The sequence below is a fragment of the Nothobranchius furzeri genome, chromosome 12 (assembly GCF_043380555.1).
Source record: "Nothobranchius furzeri strain GRZ-AD chromosome 12, NfurGRZ-RIMD1, whole genome shotgun sequence".
NCBI lineage: Eukaryota > Metazoa > Chordata > Actinopteri > Cyprinodontiformes > Nothobranchiidae > Nothobranchius > Nothobranchius furzeri.
This window is the reverse complement of record NC_091752.1, coordinates 5990291-6015498: the sequence shown is the minus strand read 5'-3', so window position 1 is coordinate 6015498 and position 25208 is coordinate 5990291. Positions and strand designations below refer to the sequence as shown.

At 40.0% G+C, this 25208-nt stretch overlaps 1 protein-coding gene across 3 annotated transcripts in view; it reads left to right on the top strand.

Moving 5' to 3' along the window:
- Positions 1-25208, top strand: part of LOC129166738 (uncharacterized) — a 171484-nt gene that overhangs the window by 78793 nt on the left and 67483 nt on the right. For all 3 annotated transcript variants that reach the window (XM_054749887.2, XM_054749886.2, XM_054749879.2), the window contains 11 exons: positions 5212-5328; positions 5470-5573; positions 6044-6316; positions 6418-6511; positions 6635-6702; positions 6793-7011; positions 7109-7174; positions 7252-7374; positions 7505-7555; positions 7634-7696; positions 7777-7909. In XM_054749887.2, coding sequence (XP_054605862.1) covers positions 5220-5328; positions 5470-5573; positions 6044-6316; positions 6418-6511; positions 6635-6702; positions 6793-7011; positions 7109-7174; positions 7252-7374; positions 7505-7555; positions 7634-7696; positions 7777-7909 — 1303 coding nt within the window. In that variant the 5' untranslated portion in view covers positions 5212-5219. The remainder of the gene's footprint in view (positions 1-5211; positions 5329-5469; positions 5574-6043; positions 6317-6417; positions 6512-6634; positions 6703-6792; positions 7012-7108; positions 7175-7251; positions 7375-7504; positions 7556-7633; positions 7697-7776; positions 7910-25208) is intronic.

Below are 25208 nucleotides of genomic sequence, written 5' to 3'. Positions count from 1 at the left end.
TTGGCAACACTGTGGAGGAACGCTTCATTTGCAACTCAGGGCAGCGCAAGCGGGAGGAGCAAATAATCGGCTTGTTTTGTTTTTTTATAATCGTTCAAAACTCAGATTGTAATCGTGATTAAAATTCGATTAATTGAGCAGCCCTACTGGTTAATATATTTTTGGGTTCAGTTGCTTTCATGTGGTCTAATGTGAGTCTATTTGGGATCATTGGAATGATCAGCAGCATTTTTTGATGTGACTTATGGCAGTTGCCCAGGGCATCATCACAAGGAGGATGGCATTCATTTACTTTTGGTTTATTTGGTATTTTTTCAGTCATTTGTGGAAATGGTGATTAATTTTGATTAATTCACAGCCTATGTTTAATTACATTTAAAAATTAGTTGTTTGACATCCCCAATAATAATAAATGTCTACAGATGAGATCAAACAAAACAGATGAGAATTGCCCTTAAAGAGCAAGTCACCCCCAAATCAACTTTTTTTTGCTGATAAAACGTGGAAGTAAAGTGCATATTTGAGTCACTTCTGTTTTATGTTTCTAACAGAAACTTGTAGTTTTTCACATTTGAATGTAATATTGTCAAAAGTTTATTTTTGGCTCCCTGGAGGGCTACGCCCAACCAGCCATTCCTCCCCATCCCCGCATATTTCTCTCCTCCTGCTCCCTCACATCATCACACAAACATACACATAGGAACTTGGGGGGGTGGGCATATCAGGGAGTGCGGGTATGGACCCATTTCCGCATTCCTGTGACAACCTGCCCCCCAATTTATTTGCACCTTATACACTTCCACTGACGACATTCCACACAAACACACACTTAGGGCCTTGGGAGTGAGCACATTCAGCGGCATTTGGCAGGGGGATATCTCAGCCTCCTCCAGGGTGCCGGTGGCCACTTCCAATTTTAAAGTGCACTTAGACACCGAGGGCTGTGGGTGCAAGTGGGGTGGTGTGGTGGCATCAACTGGCATGGGCAGACAATGCCCGCACTGCCCGCTCACCACAGCCATGGAATACACCTCATCAACGAACACTAACTATATTGGAGCAGGCGGAGGGAGACTAGGGGTCTTAGCACACCTCTGTTGTTGCTTGGCTTCCTGGGGCTGGAGGCTAAGAGGGAGATCTGGCTGTCTGGTTGGGGTCTGGGGTGGTGGGTTGCTGGGCTCAGCGTTGGGCGGGGAGTCTGTTCATCAGCACCCCAGCAGAAAGGGTCAAACTCTAGTAATGGTTGTACCCAATGTGCAGCAGTACCGGGACTAGGGTGTGTATAGGGAGCATAAGTGGGTGTCTGGCATGCATTTTTAGAAGTCTTTGGTTTCATGTGTATGTGTGAGCATGAGAGGGAGTGTATTACTGTGTTTGTGTATAGGGCTGCAACTAACGATTATTTTCATAATCGATTAATCTGTCGATTATTTTTTCGATTAATCGATTAATCGGTTTGTTATTGTTTAGCTATTTAACCTATACAAGTGATGGATGCATTTCAGTTAAGAAAAAAAAACATAAGAGAATTGTGCAGTTGACTGCAATCTATTTTATTGCACATGAACACAGTCAGCAGTATAAAATGAGCTAAACAGTGCAAAATATCAGTCCAGAATAATTTTTTAGCATTAGCTGGAAGCCTGCTCCTTCCACCATGGATAGTGGCCTCATGTCTTTTACCAGCATGTTTAGAATAGAGTTTGTAAGTGGTATGAATTGCTGGGGGGTGAGTGTCTCTTTCCCCATGTAGTTGTCCATCGTTGCTTGTTTTTTTTCTGCATAAGAAACACAAATAGACTGAAATAAGTACACATATAAAATAAAGCAGCACACACACTACAACACTAAATCAATATTATATTATTTGAATTAATTAACAATATACAGTGATCATTTATTTTGAGGGTTACGTTCTACAAAATAGCCTGCAACAGGAGATATTCAGAAAAAAAGTCTAATTTTTTTACTATTAAAAAGCTCTAAGTAAGAAGCTCATGAGGTTTTTACTTTGAGTCGGGAGTGTTTAAATTAGCTAGAGAAATGTGAAAAATGTTTATTTTGTGTAATACTGTTTAAGAAACATGATAAAAATGTGTTGTGAGGCGTTTTACAGCGTTAGATAGTAAAACAGCCTTTTAATAGTAAAAAAATGACTTTTTCTGAATTTCTCCTGTATTTAAAAATTGAAAGCGTACAACTATGCCGCGTTATATTCACCTGGACACAGCTCGTCTGTATATTTTTCACCGCGGAGTTGTCCTTTTTTGAATGAGGAACATAGTTATGGGTTTGTGCCGTTTTTCTCTTAACGAGAACATTCTTATAAACAGACGTGCTGAATTTGGCAAGCGCATGATTCACAACACGGAGGAGATTCACGATGGCATCTAGTCAATCAGAAGTAGAACACCGTAGACTGACGCGGCAAAAAAAACATGTTTAACATTCACTATAACGAACTCAGCTAAAACACTAAGTCCAGCTTGTTTATTTTCTGTTACTTACCGGGCTGGCTCTTCCAAATGACGGCTCACTTGACCGCGGTGCTCTTCCTCTGCTGCATCAGCCCCCACATGCTTTCGTCTCAAATGTTCACTTAGGGACGTCGTGCTTCCGTGCCATGCTAGATGGTTTTTGCATATTTTGCCTTTTCAAGTTATCTAGTGAAGTGCTCCCATACTCGTGAGGTTTTTGTCCGGGGTTTCTCTAAAGTTTTGTCGCTTCTATTTTTCTTCCGTATTTCCTCTTGTTCCGCCATCTCTCACAGCAAGATGAGCGCATTCTATGGATGAGCGTCAGTAACGTGATACGTCATGAAAACCGAGGGCACTCATTGGCTCATTTCTTCTTCTACGGCTCCACTGGTAGATCAGTGGCTCATTACTGCCACACACTGGTGGCAAATTTAACAGCTTGTAACCGATGTCAGATTGTGGTAAAAATAGACTTTATGCGGTAAAATATGATTATTAAACAACTAATCGATGACTAAAAAAGTTGTTAACTATTTTAATAATCGATTATAATCGATTAAATCGATTAGTTGTTTCAGCTCTATTTGTGTATGACTGTATATGTCAGGTGGGGCCTTTGACTCCTCCCTTCTCCTGGGACTTGTTTTGATGATATAGATCTTCGTCTCCCCTCTCCCTGCCACACCTGGTGTGGAGTGCGGTACCTTGGTCTGCCTGAATGTTCGTGGCTCCCGGGTCAGGGGGTTTAAGATTTTTGGCATCTGTCTGATCAATCCCGGTGGCTGCCTGGTGGGGTCTGGGTCCCTGGGCTCTGCTGGGTCCCAGGCGGGGGGTGGGAGGCTGCAGGTGGGCTTGCCGCTGATATCTCCCGGGTCTCTGCCAGCTGCTGGTTGTGGTCCCCCCAGGGCGATCCTCTGCACCTCTCAAGGGGGCGGGGGCCTTTCTGGTTGCAGTCTCCTTGGGGTTTTTGTGTTCTGGGGCAGCGGCTGGATCTCTGGGACTTGGAGCTCTCTTAGTCTCCTACACATCTTTGGGGGCAGGTCTGTGGCCCCTCACACTCTCTATTGGACGCTCCTATAGAGAAACCTTACATAAACAAGCGTGTGTACACACACACAGGTGCTCATATAAGTATGGACTTGGGCACGTTCAACACATGTCTTAAGGCTGTCGTTGCCACTAAATGCACTATGATTTATTATTATTGTGTGATTGTATTTCTTCAAGTTGACACAGTGATAGCTTGCTCCTGTTGTGTTGTGTGTCCCATTTTTTTCTCTTCTTTCTCTTTCTGCAGGCCTAGAAGCAGACTCTTGTTCATTATTGTTTATTTTTGTGGACCCCCCCCCCCCCCTTTTCTGCCCCCACCTTTTGTCTTTGTCTTTATCTTTCGCCTCTGATTCCGTGTCTGGTCGGAATTACAAAGTATTCAAAAACAATAAAGTTTAAAGTATCAGACGTGACATTAGCTTTGATGCTCCACTTGAGAGTAAATCTGTAAGGCTTTTCACCAACATTCAGACATCAATTCTGTTTGCTTCACAGCCAGACAGGACACAGGGAAAAAATAATGATAAAAATAATGTAATATTGTGAGTTTATTTTTAGTCATGCAAAGTTTAATGTAGAAATAAGTAAAACGTTATTAAAAGTTACAGTACTTAAAGCTAAACTGAGATTAAGTAAAATAATGTAAATACCATAAGACTATTCAAAAGTTTGACTGATAACAATGGGGTGTTTAAACTATTAAAGTTGCATTGTTTAAGACTAAATTAAAGAATATGTTGTGACTGAATATTTCATACAATGCAGTTATAAATAAATGTTTTTTAGTATATGTATTGCTGACTATTTGAATTAGTCTAAGCATTATATATAGAATACAGCAGGTGTATGTGCACTTTCATAAGTGCAAGTAAGTTCTAATAAAACTTGACATTTAATAACTTTTGATATTTTTAAACAATAGTTTGAAATTTAGCATGATTTAAAACTACATTCTTGGGGTTTGATTAGAAATTTTCATTTTTATATTATGATTCCTTGTTCAGGGGTTATCAGTAAAGTAGTAATAATTATGTTAATGTATTTTGTCATAGATGTCACACACAAGTTATTAATTTTTATCCTTTAAATTAGATTATACTGTGATTAACTCATTTAAAGAGCAAGTCGCCCCCAAATCAACTTTTTTTTCTGATAAACTATATAAATGTGTGTCTAATCGTGCTACAGAAATGCATAGTCAATAGTTTTGCACTTTAGTGCATTTTAGTTAAGATTTTAATTTTCTGCCTAAAACTGTCAGTGTTGTGCCGTTGTCAGATAAAAACTCTGCACTACATTTGAATTTAAATCTGTCATAGCTATTGACTAAGAGGTACACAGTGATGTTAGATGTTACATTATTATGTCACAATGTTGTGAGTGTGTGTATTTGTTTGTGGCTCTACCCTCTCTGTCTGCTAGACAACAGCATTTGTTGCATTTTTCAAACAGGAAGTGGGAGTTGAGTAAGAATCTGGTCATGGGTGACTTGCTCTTTAAAATTTAGGATTGTTTTTACAATTATATAAGTTTAGCAAATTGATGGTTGTATAAGATTCTAAAAGGTGTGAGTGAGTGAGTCTAATTCTGTCTTTACCGAGTACAGACACATGATAACATAGAAATCCATAGTGTTTGTGTTGCTTTTCTAATAGTGCTGTCATGTATTTTATGTTTCAAACAGCATTCACTATGCCTGGCAAAGAGTCCAAACGCAAGGCGGATGCTGCTAAGCGCAGCAATCGTCCAGCTCCGCCTATTCGTATCGGGATTCCAACGCACATCAATGATGATGTTAATTGTATGTATTGCAGTATTATTTCGCAGAACAAATTATTGTAGTGTTTTGCAATCGATTTAATCTATACTGTATTTATGTAAGATGAAAAATTATTAGCCAAAAAGATTGTTAATTTTTGTGTGTGTGTTTTTGTTTTGTAAGTTTCTGGAACTGGCTTTCGTCATCGAGTTCGTCGTTGGCCGACCAGTGTGATTTCTAACAAAGCTCACAAGTTGGTCCTTCCAGATGAGATTCCTGACAAGAAAGTGAGTGTAATGTCCACAAATATTTAAAATATAAATATAGATTTTCTTCCAATACTATCTAGCAGTACTCTGGGATTCTAAGGAAACGGTCAGATGGTGTTGAAGCCGCTATCAGTTACAGTGCTGCAAACAGACTGAATCGGCTTCTTTTTGACATGTGCCTAAAGTCTACCAACTTTTGAATCTTAATAGAAAACCTAGTTGTGTTCATCTTCCTTTTTAGTCGGTGCTTCTCAATCTGTGATTTAGAACTTAAGCTGCTCAGTTATTTTTACATATCTTTATTTGTATTTATGTTGGTGTATTCTGTGATTAGTTTTACCATTTCATGTTTTATTGTTTGTAAACTTTGACTGTTTAATGTGATCTCTTTCTTCCTGAAAAGCATATTGCATTGCCGTTTGTATGAAATGTCATAGAAATACAGATTGTTTTATATTGAAATGTATTTATAAATTTTTCTAATTTAGTTCATCCTACTTGTTGGGGACTCCCACTTGAGGTCCGTGGCAGACGGCATAGTCCCTATGCCGGTTGGCGGCCTCGCTTTTGGTGTGATGTCCACTCCAGGAGCTTGTGCAGATCTTCTGCGCCTTGAGGTTTCACAGGCTGTGTTACCTCGGGAGCCTGATGCTGTTTGCGTCATGGCTCCTTCTAACAACCTTACGGCCAGCAGAACAGTTGAAGAGGCAGGGGATGCATTTGAGCGGTACCTTTTGGCTGTTCTCAGTCGCTGGCCTAAGGTGAGAGGCTGATTTGTGTAATTTTGAAGGTATGAGAGATGACAGTAAACGTACATCCTTAAAAATAATTGTATTCTTTCTTCTTCTTTTTTTTTTTTTAGGTTTTCTGTACCTCCATGATTCCCCGTTTAGTTGGATCCTGGGAGCGTCAAGACCTGTTTCAGCAGGAGTACCACCGCAGATCGGCTAAGCTAGGTAAGTTGCAACATAATTAGATGAAAAGGTAGTATTAACGACAAGCGTTATTGCTATTTACTCTTAGGTATCAAACAATCACAATTTATAAGTTTACATGAATTTTTTCCTTCTGCTTCGAAGGTGTAAGTTATGTGCCGATCCACGATCACCTACCCAGGTACCGTCTTAAACTGTGGTGCCGTGATGGTGTAAGTATATTGCTTGGAAGAAAACAAGGTAAAGGTTCTTAAGTTTGAGATGATAAATTTGTATTCTTTTGTTCGTGTTTGTGGTTGCAGATCCACCTCAGTGATAATCACGGGATGCCTATACTCACGCAACTGATGTGGAATGCCTCCTATCAGTTCTTGGAGACACACGCACCAAAGCCACTGGTGCAGCACCAGGTGTCTCGTCCGCAGAAAGCGAGTATTGTGCCCCGTGTGGTTGTGAAGGGTGTGGAACGCATTCCACCTCCACGCCCTTCCGAATGGACGTTTGTGAGACCTAGCGGGAAGGTGAGAGACTTTATAAAGTATAAATATTGTAAAATGTTTATAATTTTAGGCAACTGGGCCAGTAATGCTTCTAAATGTGTTTTATTTACCATTGCAGAGAAACCATTCAGGGGAATTTGAAAAGACTTCTAATTCCCCCAAGAAACGAGTGGTTGTTTCTAAGGTTTGTGAATGTTTTTGATTGATCTTTTTCAAAGAATTTTGATTAGATGATAATATGTGGTGAATTTTCTTCAATAGGCTGATGACACTTCAGTGGCCTTGAAGGAGTGTTTCATCCCCCTGAATCCCGTTAGGTTCTCACCTTCAATTCTGGCTGCCATGGACACGATTGCTCCAGCGGATGGTCCCACAGATATACAGGTAGCTTTAAAGCAAAAGTTTATTATCTTTTAATGTAAAGTGTAATGTTGTTCCTGGTGCTTGTAATATGGGCTGTCTGTATGGTATATTTGAAAGTATTGTACTTAATCGTATTATTTTCTGTTTGTAGACTACATCTGTGCGACATTTTAAGAAAGCAGCTAGGCGTGTCCAGCAGGAGGTTGATTCATTAAATTATCTGGCATACAAATACATTGTGGTGTTATTTTTCTTCACCGTTGTTGTTCTTTAATTATAGGTTGCATCCACACCTTGCATAAATCCTCTTGCAGACGTGGAGTCTGTTCGGTCTAGGAAGGAGGTAAGAAGCGTGTGTTTCAAACATAAAAACTAAACTAATCTTTATTGACGATGTATTGACCTTTAATTTCTTCTGTATAGGTGTTGGACTGTGACCAGCTGCCTTCACCCCACCATCAGGAGGCATCTGGTTGTCCTGGGTCTGTCTCTGGGTCTGTTGCTGCCCATGCTGTGATGCTTCCTTCTGGCCATCATGCGCATGCATCACCCAGAGGTCAGTCTGCTAACACCCCTTCTTGCGTGCGTTCACAGGTTTTGCTGTCATCTCTAGTTCCCGAGACAACTGTTCAAAATCCTGTTGTAAATAATTTTGATAAAGATAAAACAATTTTACACAACGATGATACAATTTTAGACTCTGTCCTAGGATCATTTCATCAGGGCGATGGGCGTTTTAAATATGGGGGAGTTCAGTGTGCAGCTATTACTGTTGTTGCTTTAACAAAGCACAAACAGAAGAGTGTTTTCTCTTGGGATTTTGCCGTGTTGGATAACGTTGTTGAGTTAGGAGATGAGCTGTACACAGATTTGCGCGACAACAAGAAGATTAGAGGTGGACATGAGTTTCTCTCTGTTCCAGACTTGCCAAAGGAAATTGACATAGAAGAACAGCGTTTTAAGCTTGTTTACGGGGATTTCGTTTTAGGAGATGTAGATGTAGCTGAAGGCGAGTTAATAGATGCTGGTGTGTACACTCCTCTCCTGGATGGATTGAAGAAGATGTGCACACAGCATGAAACTTGCATTATGACATTAAGTGGCAATACTTGTGCTATCATTTGTGATAATGGACGTTATGCTGTAGTAGATTCCCATTCACGCTCCGCAGACGGCATGGTAGACCCGACAGGACAGAGTGTAGTTCTGTACTTTGCGAACCTTGATAATGTTTTTCAACATTTTCAGAGATTTGCTAGTGAACTGGTGGGATCTCAGAGGTTATTTGAGATCACTGGAGTGGATATTGTTCAGATGGACACATTTAAACATGTATCTGAACAAACAGATGACATTGACATAAACCCTGTTATTTTTGTTAGTGATGCTAGTACTAAAGATTTTCATTTCAGTCCCGTTTCTAGAGACGTGTCACAGGCGTTGAGTAAATGTCTGAATGTGAAGTCTGCGATGGTTGATGAATCATCTCCTGTTCCTTCATGTAGCACAAGTGTGGTTAACGTTGATGATGACAACAGTATTGTAAACAATTATACAATTTTAAGCTCACTTACAGGATCATTTAATCAGAGCGATGGGCGTTTTAAATATGGCGGCGTTCAGTGTGCAGCAATTAGTCTTGTTGCTTTAACTAAGCACAACATACAAAGTGTTTTTTCATGGGATGTTGCCATGTTAGACAATGTTGTTGTTTTGGGCGATGAGCTGTACACACATTTGCGTGACAGTAATCTAATAAGTGCTGGGAATGTGTTTCTTTCTGTTCCAGAATTGCCAAAGGAAATCGTTATGGGCAAACAGACTTTTAAGTTGAATTATGGCGATTTTGTTTGTGGAAATGTAGATATCGTTGAAGGCGAACTTATAAATGCTGGAGTGTACACTAGTCTTTGGGATGGTTTGAATAAGATGTGTACACAATATGAAACATGTTTATTTACACTTGGAGACAATACTTGCGCTTTACTTAGTGAAGATGGACATTATGCTATTGTTGATTCACATGCTCGTTCTGCAGATGGAATGGTTGATCCAAACGGTAAAAGTGTAATTCTATACTTTAGTAGTCTTGACAATGTTTTTAGATATATTCTGAGGTTTGCCAGTAAATTAAATGGAACTCAGAAGTTGTTTGAGATCAGTGGAGTTAACATTGTTCAGATGGACACATTTAAAAATGTTTCTAAACAAACAAGGTTGGCTCCAACAACAGGAAAGGAGGTTAGGCGTGAAGAGTCATTTACACTCTCGGAACCAATAAAGTTACAGACAGATGACACCGACATAAACCCTGTTGTTTTTGTTAGTGATGTTAGCACTAAAGATTTTCATTTCAATCCCATTTCTAGAGACGTGTCACAGGTTTTAAGTAAACGTCTGAATGTGAAGTCGGCAATGGTTGATGAATCATCTCGTGTGATTGGTGAATTGGGTGTACCATGCATGAATAAATCAATAGTGGCAGATGGAAACTGTTTTTTTAGAGCACTTAGTCAAGCTGTTTATAGCACCCAGGAATATCATAGAAAAATCCGTCTTGCTTTGGTCAGTCAGTTAAAAAAGAATCCTCAAACGTATAAAACCATTTTAAGAAGTGAGTATTCCTCAGTTTTGCAGTACCTCACCTCATCCAGGATGCAATACGTTGGCAGTTGGGCAACTGAAGTGGAAATTCAAGCTGCTTCTGATTATTTTGGCATTAACATATTTACTTACTATAATGATAAATGGCTTAAATACACTTCCAACAGCAACTTTTCACAGCAGGCTGTTTATTTGGAGAATATTAATGGTAACCATTATGAGACAGTGGTTTGTGTAAAACAACCTAACACAGGAACTTGTTATGGTTATTGTGGCCCTGTAAATAGTATTTCTGGTAGATACAATACTCGACATGCCCCTACAGAACATTTAAAATGTTCAGTAGAAACTGTGACACTTGAGCCGAGTTCCATAGATACAGATGGTGTTAGTGTTGTTCATTCAAATACTTTATTTACTCCTATGTCTGCAGATTTTTGTAAAACTCTGTGTAATCGGTTGAAAATAGATTTTGAGAAACACAATTCTCAAGAGTCCACATCAGGTGGGCCTTTAGGAAATGTGTGTAAGACAGAACATATTATTGAAGATGGTAACAGTTTTTTTAGAGCTGTAGCTCATGTAATTAGTGGGTCACAGAAGGGCCATCGTAAGATCAGACTCGCTGTTGTTTCTTATATGTCCAAAAATGCTGAAGAGTGTGAGAACTTTCTGGGGAAAGAACATGCTTCTGTGTCAGAATACATAAAAAAGTCACAGATGAATTATGTCGGTCACTGTGCTACAGAAGTAGAATTTAGAACTACAGCCAGTGTTGTAGGATTACCCATATTTATCAACAATGGCACAGAGTGGGTCAAATATAGTTCTCAAACTGGTAATTTTGTCACTGAGGGACTATATTTGTCAAACTGTAATAATCATTTTGAACCCGTTCTTTGCATAAGACTGTGTAATAAAGAAACATGCTTTGGGTTTTGTAAAGTTGATTCTTTGTCAGACAACGTAAACAAATGCAGAAGGTCAACTGTGATGCAGTTAAATGCTGACCCAAACATGGAAAAGATGAAAATGAGGAAGAGTTTTTCTAGATATTTAAAGCGAAATAAGGCTTCTGCAGAAGCCTCTAATTATAAAACGATAAGTGCAGTTAAAGACAAAATAAAAAGTCAGAAAAAAAATGCATACAAGCAAAATGCTGCTTACAGAATGAAAAAGATCAGCGTGACCAAATTTAAATACAAATGTCTTCTTGCACATAAAGAGAAAGTTAAACGGAGAGCCAAACATAGGGCCATTTTCAACTACCATCATAATTTGGCTTACAAAGAGAAAGTTAAACATAGGGTCAAACATAGGGCCATTTTCAAATACCATCATAATTTGGCTTACAAAGAGAAAGTTAAACATAGGGCCAAACATAGGGCCATTTTCAAATACCAGCATAATTTGGCTTACAAAGAGAAAGTTAAACATAGGGTCAAACATAGGGCCATTTTCAACTATCGTCATAACTTGGCTCATCGAGAGAAGCTTAAACAGGTGAGTGTGTATAAGTATCGTCATAACTTAGCTCATCAAGAGAAGCTTAAACAGGTGAGTGTGTATAAGTATCGTCATAATTTGGCTCATCGAAACAAAATGAAAGAGTTGAGTGGAAAGAAATACCTTAATATTGAGCATAAAACATGTTTAATAGAAAGTATCCAGCATAAAAGAAAGCTGATTAAAGTAAATGCACAAAACTTTGATTTTGTTGTAGATCAATTTTTAGAGAAAGTGAAAGATGGACCTGATTTTGTGTGTTGTGTCTGCTCACGTTTGTTGTTTAGACATCAGGTCTTAAATTGTAATCAAGAGTACTATAGAAAAACCAAAGAAATGTCACTTATAGCAGATAAATGTATAAGTGACAATCATCTGCACATTTGCGATGATGCCTGTAGATTACCTTGCAAATTTAATTTATGTAGAAATAAACTGTACATCTGTTACACGTGTCATTATAAAATGGGTAAATGTCAGATACCCCCAGAAAGTTCAATCAACAAGCTGACTGTTGATCCCATCCCACCTCAACTGGCATGTTTAAATACATTAGAGCAACATTTAATAGCGATGAATATACCCTTTATGAAAATGTTGGCTCTGCCCAAAGGTGGTCAGAATGGGATTCATGGTCCTGTCACTTGTGTACCTGCAAATATAGTGGAAACGTGCAGTTTGTTACCACGTACCAACATGGAGGGGTCTTTATTACCTGTAAAGTTAAAGCGTAAATTGACATATAAAGGACACTATGATTATCAGTATGTTGACACACAGCATGTTCAGGAAGGTCTTCAGTATTTAAAACGTCATAATTTGCATTATAAAGATGTAGAGTTCAATGAATCTTGGATTAACACATTTACTCAGGAAGATGCGTCATCTGTCCTGGAAGAGGATAGTGGTTCTGGTAAAGATGAAGATACTTGCATAGATGGAGAAGATGAGTTATTGCATGACAGACAACAACACTGTATGTTTCAGGACACCTGTCTCATGCCAGTAGATATAGGACAAGAAGCATTGGACCAGTATGTAGATAACATATTAAATGTAGCTCCAGGTGAAGGTAACAATCCAGTGAAATTGCTTTCAGATTTTACAAATGAAGCAAAAAGTTTTCCCGTCTTGTTTCCTTCAGGATCTAATACTTACTATGAAAGCAGACAATTTCGTTTGACTCTGAATCGGTATTTCAACAACAGGCTTCTTCATGTTGATGGTCGATTTGCCAACAATGTAGAATATATATTTTTTGCACAGTACATGTCTGAACTAGAGCAAGTTGTGTCCAAAGTTTCTATAGCTTTGCGTAAAGGTAAAAGCGGTGAATCTCAGAAGTTGGGTAATTTGATACAGGATCAGGATTCTTTAAGTAAGCTGTTAGAGTTTGATGATGGCTACCGGTTTCTTAAACCAATTCGCGGCACACCTGCTTTTTGGCAATCTGCTCAGCGAGACCTCCTGGCTTGTGTAAAAATGTTGGGCAAACCTACTTGGTTCGCATCATTTTCGTCAGCAGATTTGAGGTGGACTAACCTTCTTTATAGTATTTTGAAACAGGAAGGCAGAACAGAGACAGTGGAACAGCTGGAGTGGGCTGATAAATGTGACCTCCTACGTAGGAATCCAGTAACTGCTGCCCGAATGTTTGATTTTAGATGGCATGTCTTCTTAAGGGAAGTGCTAATGTCTCCTGCCAATCCCATTGGTAAAATAGAAGATTATTATTATCGTGTTGAGTTCCAGCAGCGTGGTTCTCCTCACTGTCATTGCCTTTTCTGGGTTTCTGGTGCTCCCATTTTAGATAAGAACACAGATGAGGAGGTCATTGCATTTGTTGATGAATATGTGACATGTGAACTTCCTTCTGAAGACGATTCACTACATGAAGTTGTCTCATCTGTCCAGCAGCACTCCAAACGGCATTCAAAGACTTGTAGAAAGAAAAAAACAGTTTGTCGTTTTAATTTTCCACGGCCTGCATCTGTTAGAACTTTTATTAGCCGTGGCGAAAAGTATCAAGATGCAGTGAAGACATGCAAGTGTGATAAAACAGATAGCACTGTACAGTGTGCCTGTGCGTTTCAAGATAAAGCTCGTAAACAGGAAATGGACAAAGAAGTAGCAAGTGCCATTTTAACTAAAGTAAAGACTGCTATTTCTAGTGAAGACTGTCCATATAACAGTGTAGAAGGTCTGTTTCAGGGCCTGGGTATCAGTCAGGAAGTATTTGAGATGGCATATAAACGATTTAGTCGAAATACACATGTTGTTTTGAAAAGGGAAGTTAATGAAATCTGGATTAATCAGTATAGCAAGTTGCTGTTAAAAGCTTGGAATGCTAATCTTGATATCCAGTATTGCGTCGATGCTTATGCGTGCTGTGTATACATAATATCATACATGTCTAAAAGTGAACGGGAAATTGGCCTTCTGCTTGCTAATTCTCAAAGAGAAGCAGCCAAAGATGGTAATCTTAGTGCTAAAGAGGCCTTGAAGACTCTTGGTAATGTTTATCTTCATAATCGGGATGTTTGTGCTCAAGAAGCAGTCTACAGGCTAACTAACATGCATCTAAAGGAGTGTTCTAGGAAAGTTGTGTTTGTCCCCACCGGTGATAATATAGTGAAAATGAGTTTGCCTATTTCTGTTTTGAGGCAAAAAGCAGCATCACAGGAGCTTACTTCAGATGACATGTGGATGACCGGATTAGTTGATCGTTATAAGAAGAGGCCAAATGATGATGTGTTCAATGATATGTGCCTGGCTACGTTTGCATCAGAATATCGTGTTTTGAGTAAAAACGAAAAATGTAGAAATCCTATAAAGTTAAGTAATGATTTAGGATTTGTTACAAAAAGAACTCGGACTAAACCAGCGGTTGTTCGTTACGCGCGTTTCTCTGAAACCAAAGACTCAGAGAAATTTTATCAAAGCATTTTGCAGCTGTTTTTACCGTACCGCCATGATAGTCAACTTAAGCTTAACTGTGAAACTTTTGAGGAATTTTACAGAACTGGTTTAGTTAGATTTTTTGATAGAACAAACCACTCGGTAAAGGCTGTTGTAGATTTAAATCGGGGTAAATTTGAGTTAGAATCCGATCATTTGGACGCTGTGAATAATATAGTCGGTGATGTAATGTTAGAAGATGCATGGTGTGAGTTGTGTCCGGCAGTTGAAATGGAACGTTTAGAGTGTGTTGAAATACTGAAAGAATCAGAACCAACAGTAAGTGACGAGGCAGAAGTAATCCCAGATTTGGCTCCATGTTCAAACCAAACTGCACATTTAGAGAAGAGAAACACGATGAGTAGAGGTGAAGGTCTGGCATTGATTAGGTCTTTAAATGAAAAACAGTTTTCTGTTTTTAATCAAATCAGGCAGTGGTGTGTAGATAAAGTTAATGGTAATAACCCTGAACCACTGCATGTTTTTGTTACAGGCGGGGCGGGCGTTGGGAAAAGTCATTTAATTCGAGCAATAGAGTATGAAACACAGAGATTACTGTCACCAAGCTGTAGACATCCTGATAATGTATGTGTAGTATTAACAGCTCCTACTGGGATTGCAGCATACAATTTAGGTGCAACAACAATCCACACTACACTGTCTATAGGAAAGGATGTACGCTTACCGTACACTCCTCTGGGTGAAGAAAAACTAAATTCTTTATGTACAAAATATTGTGATTTGCAGCTTCTTATTATTGATGAAATATCAATGGTCGATCATAACCTGTTGTCCTATGTTCATGGTAGATTACGTCAAATTAAACAAACGGGTGATTTTTCACCTTTTGGAAATGTCAGTGTAGTGGCTGTTGGAGATTTCTTCCAGCTACCTCCTGTTAAAGGGAAGCCACTCTATTCTGATGGTGTAGGTAGCAACTTATGGTCAAGCCTATTTAAAGTTGTACAGTTAACTGAAGTCGTTAGACAGAAAGATGCTGTGTTTTCTGGACTGCTAAATAGAATCAGAACTCATACAAAAGGTACACCATTGTTACCTGAGGATTTAAAGGTTTTAAAAACTTGTGAAACAGGTGAGGCGAGCTCAGCATTGCACATATTTGCAACAAATAATCAAGTAAATAATCACAACATTCATCAGTTATGTCACGTTTGTCCTGATTACATATCAATTACAGCCAAAGATTATGTTAATGATAAAAGAACAGGCAAACTAAAGTTGTTGGAAGGGAATCATGCCAGAGCTTCTAATACTAACTTGTCCGAAGTGTTACAGTTGGGGAAGGGTGCTCGTGTAATGTTGTGTAAAAATGTGGATCTCATTGACGGTTTAGTAAACGGAATTTGTGGTACATTGACAGAAATGGTAATGTTAGAAAATGACACCTTTCCTAAAAAGGTTTATGTTCAGTTTGATGACCATCGTGTAGGCTTGCAGAGGAGGAAAACCTCCCAGTCTCTGTCAGCAAATTTAGCTGGATCTACACCTATTGAACCCGAGGAGGAAAGGGCCACTGTTAAAGGTGGATTACGTCGACAATTTCCTCTTAAATTAGCTTGGGCGGTTACGGTTCATAAAGTTCAGGGACTCACTCTTGAAAACGCCGTTGTTAGTTTTAGGAAAATATTTGCACCAGGTCAAGCATATGTAGCACTTAGCCGTGTAACAAGTCTTTCAGGACTCACAATTCAGGACTTTGATGAAAAACGAATCTATTGTAAAGATGACATCACAGTTGCAGTTAACGAAATGACCCCTTTTTTGACTCCAAACTCACAGTTCGACAGATTTAACTCTTCTGCATTCACTGTGTTTTTAATGAATGTCCAAAGTCTGAATCGACACGTTAAAGACTTGGCTTTCTGCACACAGCATTTGCAACCTAATTGCATTGCTGTCACAGAAACATGGGTATCTACAGACAGATCAGATGCAGTACAGATTGATGGCTATAGTTTTTACAACTGCCCACGAGGTTTAGCTTATTCTAGTACCCATGAGTCATTGATTGCTTTTCAAGAACAACAACATGGTGGTGTTGGCTTTTATACTGCAGATGGTGTGGCATTTAAAATGTTGCAGGCTCCAGACGTCAACTTGGAGAGTTTAGTGTATAGCTTTGTTAACTTACACATAGTACTTGGACTCATTTATCGACCTCCTTTGTATCCCCTTTCTTTGTTTAAAGTAAATTTAACAAAGTTGCTTGATTGGCTGGAGGTACAAAGTGAGACATTAGTACTAATGGGAGATTTTAATGATGACATTTTAAAATCATCAACAATATTAAAACTTTTGACTGACAGAGGCTATGCCCAAATAGTCAAACAGCCAACAACCGAGAAAGGCACTTTAATAGATCATGTCTATGTAAAATCCAACAAGTATATAACAGAAGCATCTGTTATTCCAACATATTTTAGTGATCATCAGGGCATCATGTGTGATTTTACACGGCTTTAGTTCACCTCAAAAACCAGATTTGATTTGATCAACACCTGACTGCAGAATTTGTAATGTAAAGAGGTGTGTGTGTGTGTGTGTGTGTGTGTGTGTGATCTATTTTAGCTTTACTTTTACTAATATTTCACCTTTCCTTACATGAGCTATCTCTACTGAGAGCAAAGTCAATTTCGTTGTACACCTATGCAATGACAATAGAACTTATATATATCTTGTCCATATAGTCTGTCAGAACTTTTCTACATGAAATATATTGGATGTATTGTTTTTAAGCAGTGTACATGTTACGATGCCGTTGAGGGGTTGTGCACACTCAGGACAACTTCGCTGCCGCATTCCATGTGTGAAAGCAGGGGTTGCAGGACAATGTGTGCACAGGAGTGTAGAAACATTTTTAAACTGTGAGTGTTGAAATTTCTCTGATGCATATAGGTGAGAAGTGTTACATTCACAAACTATTTCGCTGTCATGAGAGCAACGAAGGGGGTAGTAAAGCGCGGAACGTTTTGGTGTCGTGCATTTGTCATGGAACTAGAATTTCGGGTGTGGTGCAGCACCACGCCTATGTAGAAAAAACCACTAACTGCTGCTGTATGCTTCACCATTTCTGTGATTTCTTCAATTTTCATGTCCCCTACTGACATAGTCAAAATAACATTGAGCCATTTCCCACCTTCTCTCAGCTCTAGAATGCTCTTTCCCCTTGTCCTCTGAATTAATCCCTCACCCACTTTTTAATCAAAACTAAAAACATATCTGTCCAGATCAGGAATTAATACACTAATTTTATTGTTTTAATGTTTGTGAATGTGTGTGTGTGTGTGTGTGTGTGTGTGTTTTATCTTCTTTGTTGCAAAATGTCTAGGATGTATTGGAAAGCTTTTAAACATGTATTTTTTTTACATCAAAATTAAATGTGTTAAAAGCTTTCTAAAGGTTTCGTTTCCTGCATTAAGATGGCATTTTTTGAAATTAAACTGAAAACCTTTAGTACAATTGGCTTCTCATTCATCACTATTGATGATGTAACAATTCAACACTAAATTATGCATAATGTTAAAAATTAAACTGGTGAATTTCATGCTGTTTTAATGCAGGGTTTGCTTTACCTGGTAAAATGCACAAAAAAGCAAAGGCAATGGTCTGGTCTCCCACTTGTGGGACAGGGTTCAAATCCCTGTGTTGCCCTGCTAATTGTGTCAATTACTGGAAAAACTATTATTCAAAAAGGAAAAAAACAATAAAAATTCAGTTTAAAATTTTACTTGCTGCAATTCACCCTAGAACTAAACACACATTTTGATTTAAAGGATAACTGATAAGATCACACCCATGGGCATTTATAGCCTGCTTTTGGGGGTGCTGAAGCACCCCTAAATTCATCTCTAGCACCCCTAACATTTAACATTTTTTATTATCTATTTATTTTTACAATTTATGGTGATTTTTAACACATTACTAATATCTAAAAACAATAGGTCAAAACATTGTTTTACAAACAATAATATAGCTAATCTCCCCTGTCTCAAAAAAGGTTTGATCCTGCCTACCTTTTTTCAGCCTCTACTCTGAGCCTTCCTGAGTGGCTGACATGCTGCCAATAGGGACCTCGTTCCTTTCTGTGAGACAGTCCTGAATTTACACTATTTTTCACAGGTCTTTGAATCTTGCATAAACTGATTGTGAGGCAAAAACAGCAGCTGTCAATCAAACTAGGAGATAGGACTTTGATGCAGGTCTGGAGCGCGTGCCACTCATGAACCTCTATACCAAATAGTAACATCAGAGTGGTCCAGGACTCATGGGAGATGTGACTGGAAGTGTGAAAAGATGTGCAGCAAGCATTTTATTTGTGGACGGAAATGACAGGAAACGTGGGTTTAGAGGTGGCAAGTGCATGGAGGAGAATGAGAGACAAATTTGTCTGTGTTAAAAAGTCCCCTATATACAAAAAAACAATATAAACACATTATCTTGGACCGGATACATGACAGAATACCACAGAACGACGCTACGCCCTCTGTAGTCCTGCCAGGGAATTGCTTTGCAACACTCCCCAGGAGACAGAAGTATGAGAGCAAAACGCTTCCATCAATCCGTGCGTGTCTGTCCCTTGCGGAGCTGACGGAGAAGAATGAATCAGGCTTTAGTTTAGTACACTTTTGTTACTGATACAGGTATTTTTAAACTTGGCTCATTCTGAAATGTTTATCCATCCAACTGCTACAACACAGCTAGCATCTGCAGAGGCATCAGCTTCTTTCAACCTGCTCCTGGCAGCCTCTGCCACCCTACACCAGGTACAGAACTGTCTTATTACATATGCAAATGTGCAATCTCTGGTTATTAAAATGATTTAATTCTAAAATATTTTATCCTTCAGCATCTACACTGCACCTACTACCTACTAGCAGCTCTGCCACCCCAAACCTGGTATACACATCTCATCCCATAGATTTAGAATATAGTGTATTATGACTCTTGTGTGTTAATTCGAACTCCACCCTCCATTCAAAACAGAAACGATGCAAAAATCAAGCAAGGGGCATAGCTCACCAAGCGCCCACGTCTCGTTAGTTTCATAGGAAACAACAAAAGTCTCTGCTTCAGAGTAGGAGCTAAAACAGTTCTAGGAACTACAGGAAAAACTTCCTAGTTCCCATCTGTTCAAACATATCACAAGCCAAATATAATGCCATTCTGACCTTGTCTTTAGAAGTTAATAAAGTTTGAACCCATCTAGGGTCCGCTGTGACCATTTACAACTAAGTCCCGTAGAGGTCATCTTTGGTCATCAAAGATAGTTTTTTTTAATATGGCATAAATCAAACATTGCATGGGTCATCTAAAGACAAAAAGCTATAAGTGCATTGTCTTTAGAAGTTAATAAAGTTTGAACCCATCTAGGGTCCGCTGTGACCATTTACAACTAAGTCCCGTAGAGGTCATCTTTGGTCATCAAAGATAGTTTTTTTTAATATGGCATCAATCAAACATTGCATGGGTCATCTAAAGACAAAAAGCTATAAGTGCATTGAGTTAAAGTTATTTGAACAAGTGAACACATACATGTGTTGATTGCAGTTGTGTGATAACTCCCACAAAGTTAGATATAGTTTGGAGCTTTTTTGCAGAAGTTACAAAGGTTTTATTGTATCTAGGGGGCGCTGTTCCAAATTTAGGAAATATTCCATGAAGAAGTTTGTGGGTTGATAACAGTCATTTGTGTGCAGTTTGGTGTGAATTGCATGATGCAAGTGTTATTCAGGGCCTAATAAATGTCAGGGGAAGGAGCTAAAGCAATATCAACCAATTACTACAGGATTGTGTTGGGTGTCTTTGTGTGATGACACATAGCAAGTTTGGTGCAGTTACGACCTCGTCTGTAGGAGTTATTACAGTTTTAATGGTGTGTAGGGGGCGCTGTGGTGACATTATACAAATCTCAACAACCGTTAGTGTCTCATTGGATAAAGGGCATGATTGTTGATTGCCATGTTCAGTCTCGTGCAGATGGGAGGCTGTTTGTGGAAGTTACAATCAAACGTAAGGTCACGGCGTCATGCCAGAATTCGCCATGGCATCAAAGCCCCTCACTTTCTGAAAAGCTATCAGATCTGAATGGTCATTACAACATCATGAAGACAGTGCATGACCTTAGTGTCATCTTGACTAAATTAGAGGGGACAAATATGGGCAGTTCACCATAAAACAATAGACTTCCTGTAGTCAGGGGGCGGGGCTTAGGTGATGTCAGCTGTCCACATTGTCACTGTCTTCAGATGTGGTCAGTGATCACACAGACAAAGTATGAAATTGATCTGATCATGCACATGGGAGTTATTAAGTCAAATAAAGTAATGGCGACTGGTCAAAGTTTGAGGCTTAGCCACGCCCATACCTTTATACTTATTTAAAATCCGACGGTTGAATTTTTTCCTCTATGTCTTAAGAGTATATAGCAGAAGTTTGAAGGTGATCGGTGGAAAGGGCGAGGAGATATCATTCTCCTAATAACGTGTGCGAAAACCACTAAATTGAGTAATTGCACCAAAATGGCCGACCTCCTGTGCGACATTGCGCTTGGCTCCAAGAGACTTTTTTGTAGGTCCTGAGACACTACATTAGTGTGCCAAATTTTGTGATCCTCAGTCAAAGCATGGCTTGGGGCTGACTGTTTTAATGGTCCTAGGGGGCACTGTTTTGGAAAATAGGCCACGCCCACAAACTTCAGCTGTCCAATTATATTAGGGGTCAGAGTAGGATCACTCATCAGAAATTGTGTGGCAATGTCACAATGATTGAAGAAATGAGAGACAAACGTATTTCCATGGCGTGATGGCGAATTTCGCCATGGTCCCAAAGCCCCGCCTTTATTCGAAACCTGCCAGTACTATAGACCAAGTGACCTCAACTTGTCTGCTGCTGTTTGCCACTGTTTGGTGGTGATTGGATAAAAGGAGTCCAATAGGGAGCTGTGAAAAAAAGAGTGGCGTGGCGACAGGTCAGAGTTTGAGGCTTAGCCACGCCCACACCTTTAAACTTATTTAAAATCCGACGGTTGAATTTTTTCATCTATGTCTTAAGAGTATATAGCAGAAGTGTGAAGGCGATTGGTGAAAAGGGCGACGGAGCATCACTCTCCAAACAACGTGTGCGAAAACCACTAAATCGCGCACTTGGACCAAAATGGCCGACTTCCTGTGCGACTTTGCACTTGGCTCCAAGAGACTTTTTTGTAGGTCCTGAGACACCACATTAGTGTACCACATTTCGTAATCCTCAGTCAAAGCATGGCTTGGGGCTGTCAGTTTTAATGGTCCTAGGGGGCGCTATTTCAGAAAATAGACCACGCCCACCGAAATTTCACATCAGATTTTTTCGGGGGCCGGACTAGGATCACTCACAAGAAGTTTCGTGGCGATATCTCTAGAAATGACGAAATGGGAGGCAAACGTAAGGCCTAAGTGGTACGCCTGAGTTCGCCGCGCCGCCACAGCCCCGCCTTCTGCAGAAAACTCCCATAAAGTGACGCCAAGCAACCGCAACTTGTCTTCAGTTACCTGATACAAATTTGGGATGATTATTTGAAAGGGCAAATTTTGGAAAATTTCCCAGTAAAACTTGACCTTTTAAGTCCTGAAGGGGCGGGGCTTATGTGACATCATCAATTGACCATTCATTTGTCTTCGGGGGGCAATGATGATTTTCCATAGAAAGTTACTTTAACTGTAATTCTTTCATTTATGAAATTATAGCAATTTGAATTTTTTTGGCGAGTGCTCGAACTTTGAGGCCTGGTCCCGCCCCTTCAGTATTTACGAAAAGTCAATTTTATTGTCTCATTTTAATCGTCCGTCGCTTCTGTTCGATCGCACACTATTTTTGAGACGATCGTGCGAAAAATGACCAAACTGTTCAACCAAATATAGACCCAAGAAATGGCCGAAACAGGGTCAAAATGGCCAATTTAGTCCAAAATGGCCGACTTCCTGTTTGATATTGACCATGGATGCAAGAGGCTTTTCTGTGCGTATTGTTGAGTTCTACAAGTGTACCAAATTTCATAACTGTACGATAAACTAAGCTTTATGGAGAGGGGTATTTTTCACTTTCTAGGGGGCGCTGTTCAGCCATTTTTTTATGAACTTTAACATCGCCAGTGAAATACGTAAATTTCACGCACTTTCTATATTGGGCCAGAATTTGGTGACTTTTTGGATATGCTAAGACCCCCTAAAGGCCAGTCAAAGACGCGGAAGAAAAAAGAAAGAAAGAAAGCGTAATTAAAGCTGCAAGCAGCGTCGTTCGGCCCTCACAGCGAAGCTGCTCGCCCTCCTTCCGCACCCCCTCCGCTCCATCCCCTACGCTCTCCAAACCCAGCTCCGCGCTTCTCCGTCCTGGCCGGCAGCCGGGGGCACCAGGGCACGTCTGGCAGAACAGAAAGTCAACCACCCCGACACCAGAAACCGTGAACGGCCTCCTCGTCCACACCTCACCCTGACTCAGCATCCCCTCTGAGCCCACCATTACACGTCTCACCACTAGGAGATACTCTATCTTTACCACACTGGTGATGTGATGTTCAGTCTCGGGCAAATCGGAGGCTGTTTGTGGAAGTTACAGTCAAACGTAAGGTCACAGCGTCACGCCAGAAATCGCCATGGCATCAAAGCCCCTCCCTTTCTGAAAAGCTATCAGATCTGAATGGTCATTACAACATCATGAAGACAGTGCATGACCTTAGTGTCATGTTGACTTAATTAGAGGGGACAAATATGGGCATTTCACCATAAAACAGTAGACTTCCTGTAGTCAGGGGGCGGGGCTTAGGTGATGTCAGCTGTCCACATTGTCACTGTCTTCACATGTGGTCAGTGATCACACAGACAAAGTTTGACATTGATCTGATCATGCACATGGGAGTTATTAAGTCATGTAACGTAATGGCGACTGGTCAAAGTTTGAGGCTTAGCCACGCCCACACCTTTATACTTATTTAAAATCCGACGGTTGAATTTTTTCCTCTATGTCTTAAGAGTATATAGAAGGAGTTTGAAGGTGATCGGTGGAAAGGACGACGAGACATCATTCTCCTAATAACGTGTGCAAAAACCACTAAATCGAGTACTTGGACCAAAATGGCCGACCTCCTGTGCGACATTGTACTTGGCTCCAAGAGACTTTTTTGTAGGTCCTGAGACACTACATTAGTGTGCCAAATTTCGTGATCCTCAGTCAAAGCATGGCTTGGGGCTGATAGTTTTAATGGTCCTAGGGGGCGCTATTTCAGAAAATAGGCCACGCCCACAAACTTCAGCTGTCCAATTCTATTAGGGGTCAGAGTAAGATCACTCATCAGAAATTGTGTGGTGATGTCACAATGATTGAAGAAATGAGACACAAACGTATTTCCATGGCGTGATGGTGAATTTCGCCATGATCCCAAAGCCCCGCCTTTATTCGAAACCTGCCAGTACTATAGACCAAGTGACCTCAACTTGTCTGCTGCTATTTGCCAGTGAATGGTGGTGATTGGTTAAAAGGAGTCCAATAGGGAGCGGTGAAAAAAAAGAGTGGCGTGGCGACAGGTCAAAGTTTGAGGCTTAGCCACGCCCACACCTTTATACTTATTTAAAATCCGACGGTTGAATTTTTTCCCCTTTGTCTTAAGAGTCTATAGCAGAAGTTTGAAGGTGATTGGTGAAAAGGGCGATGGTGCAACACTCTCCAAACAACGTGTGCGAAAACCACTAAATCGAGTACTTGGACCAAAATGGCCGACTTCCTGTGCGACTTGGTTCTTGGCTCCAAGAGACTTTTTTGTAGGTCCTGAGACACCACATTAGTGTACCAAATTTCGTAATCCTCAGTCAAAGCATGGCTTGGGGCTGACAGTTTTAATGCTCCTAGGGGGCGCTATTTCAGAAAATAGGCCACGCCCACCGGATTTTCACATCACATTTTTTGGGGGGCAGGACTAGGATCACTCCCAAGAAGTTTCGTGGCGATATCTTTAGAAATGACGAAATGGGAGGCAAACATAAGGCCTAAGTGGTACGCCTGACTTCGCCGTGCCGCCACAGCCCCGCCTTCTGCAGAAAACTCCCATAAAGTGACGCCAAGCAACCCCAACTTGTCTTCAGTTAACTGGTACAAATTTGGGATGATTATTTGAAAGGGCGAATTTTAGAAAATTTCCCAGTAAAACTTGACCTTTTAAGTCCTGAGGGGGCGGGGCTTATGTGACATCATCAATCGACCATTCATTTGTCTTCGGGGGGCGATGACGATTGTCCACAGAAAGTTACTTTAACTGTAATTCTTTCATTTATGAAATTATAGCAATTTGAATTTTTTTGGCGAGTGCTCGAACTTTGAGGCCTGGCCCCGCCCCTTCAGTATTTACGAAAAGTCAATTTTATTTTCTCATTTGAATCGTCCATCGCTTCTGTTCGATTGCACACTATTTTTGAGACGATCGTGCGAAAAATGACCAAACTGTTCAACCAAAGATAGACCCTAGAAATGGCCAAAATGGCTAAAATTCGCCATTTCAACCCAAAATGGCCGACTTCCTGTTTGATATTGACCATGGTTGCAAGAGACTTTTCTGTGCGGACTGTGGAGTACTACAAGTATACCAAATTTCATAACCGTACGATAAACTAAGCTTTATGGAGAGGGGTATTTTTCACTTTCTAGGGGGCGCTGTCCAGCCACTTTTTTACGAACTTTCACATCGCCAGTGAAATACGTAAATTTCTTGCACTTTCTATATTGAGCCAGAATTTGGTGACTTT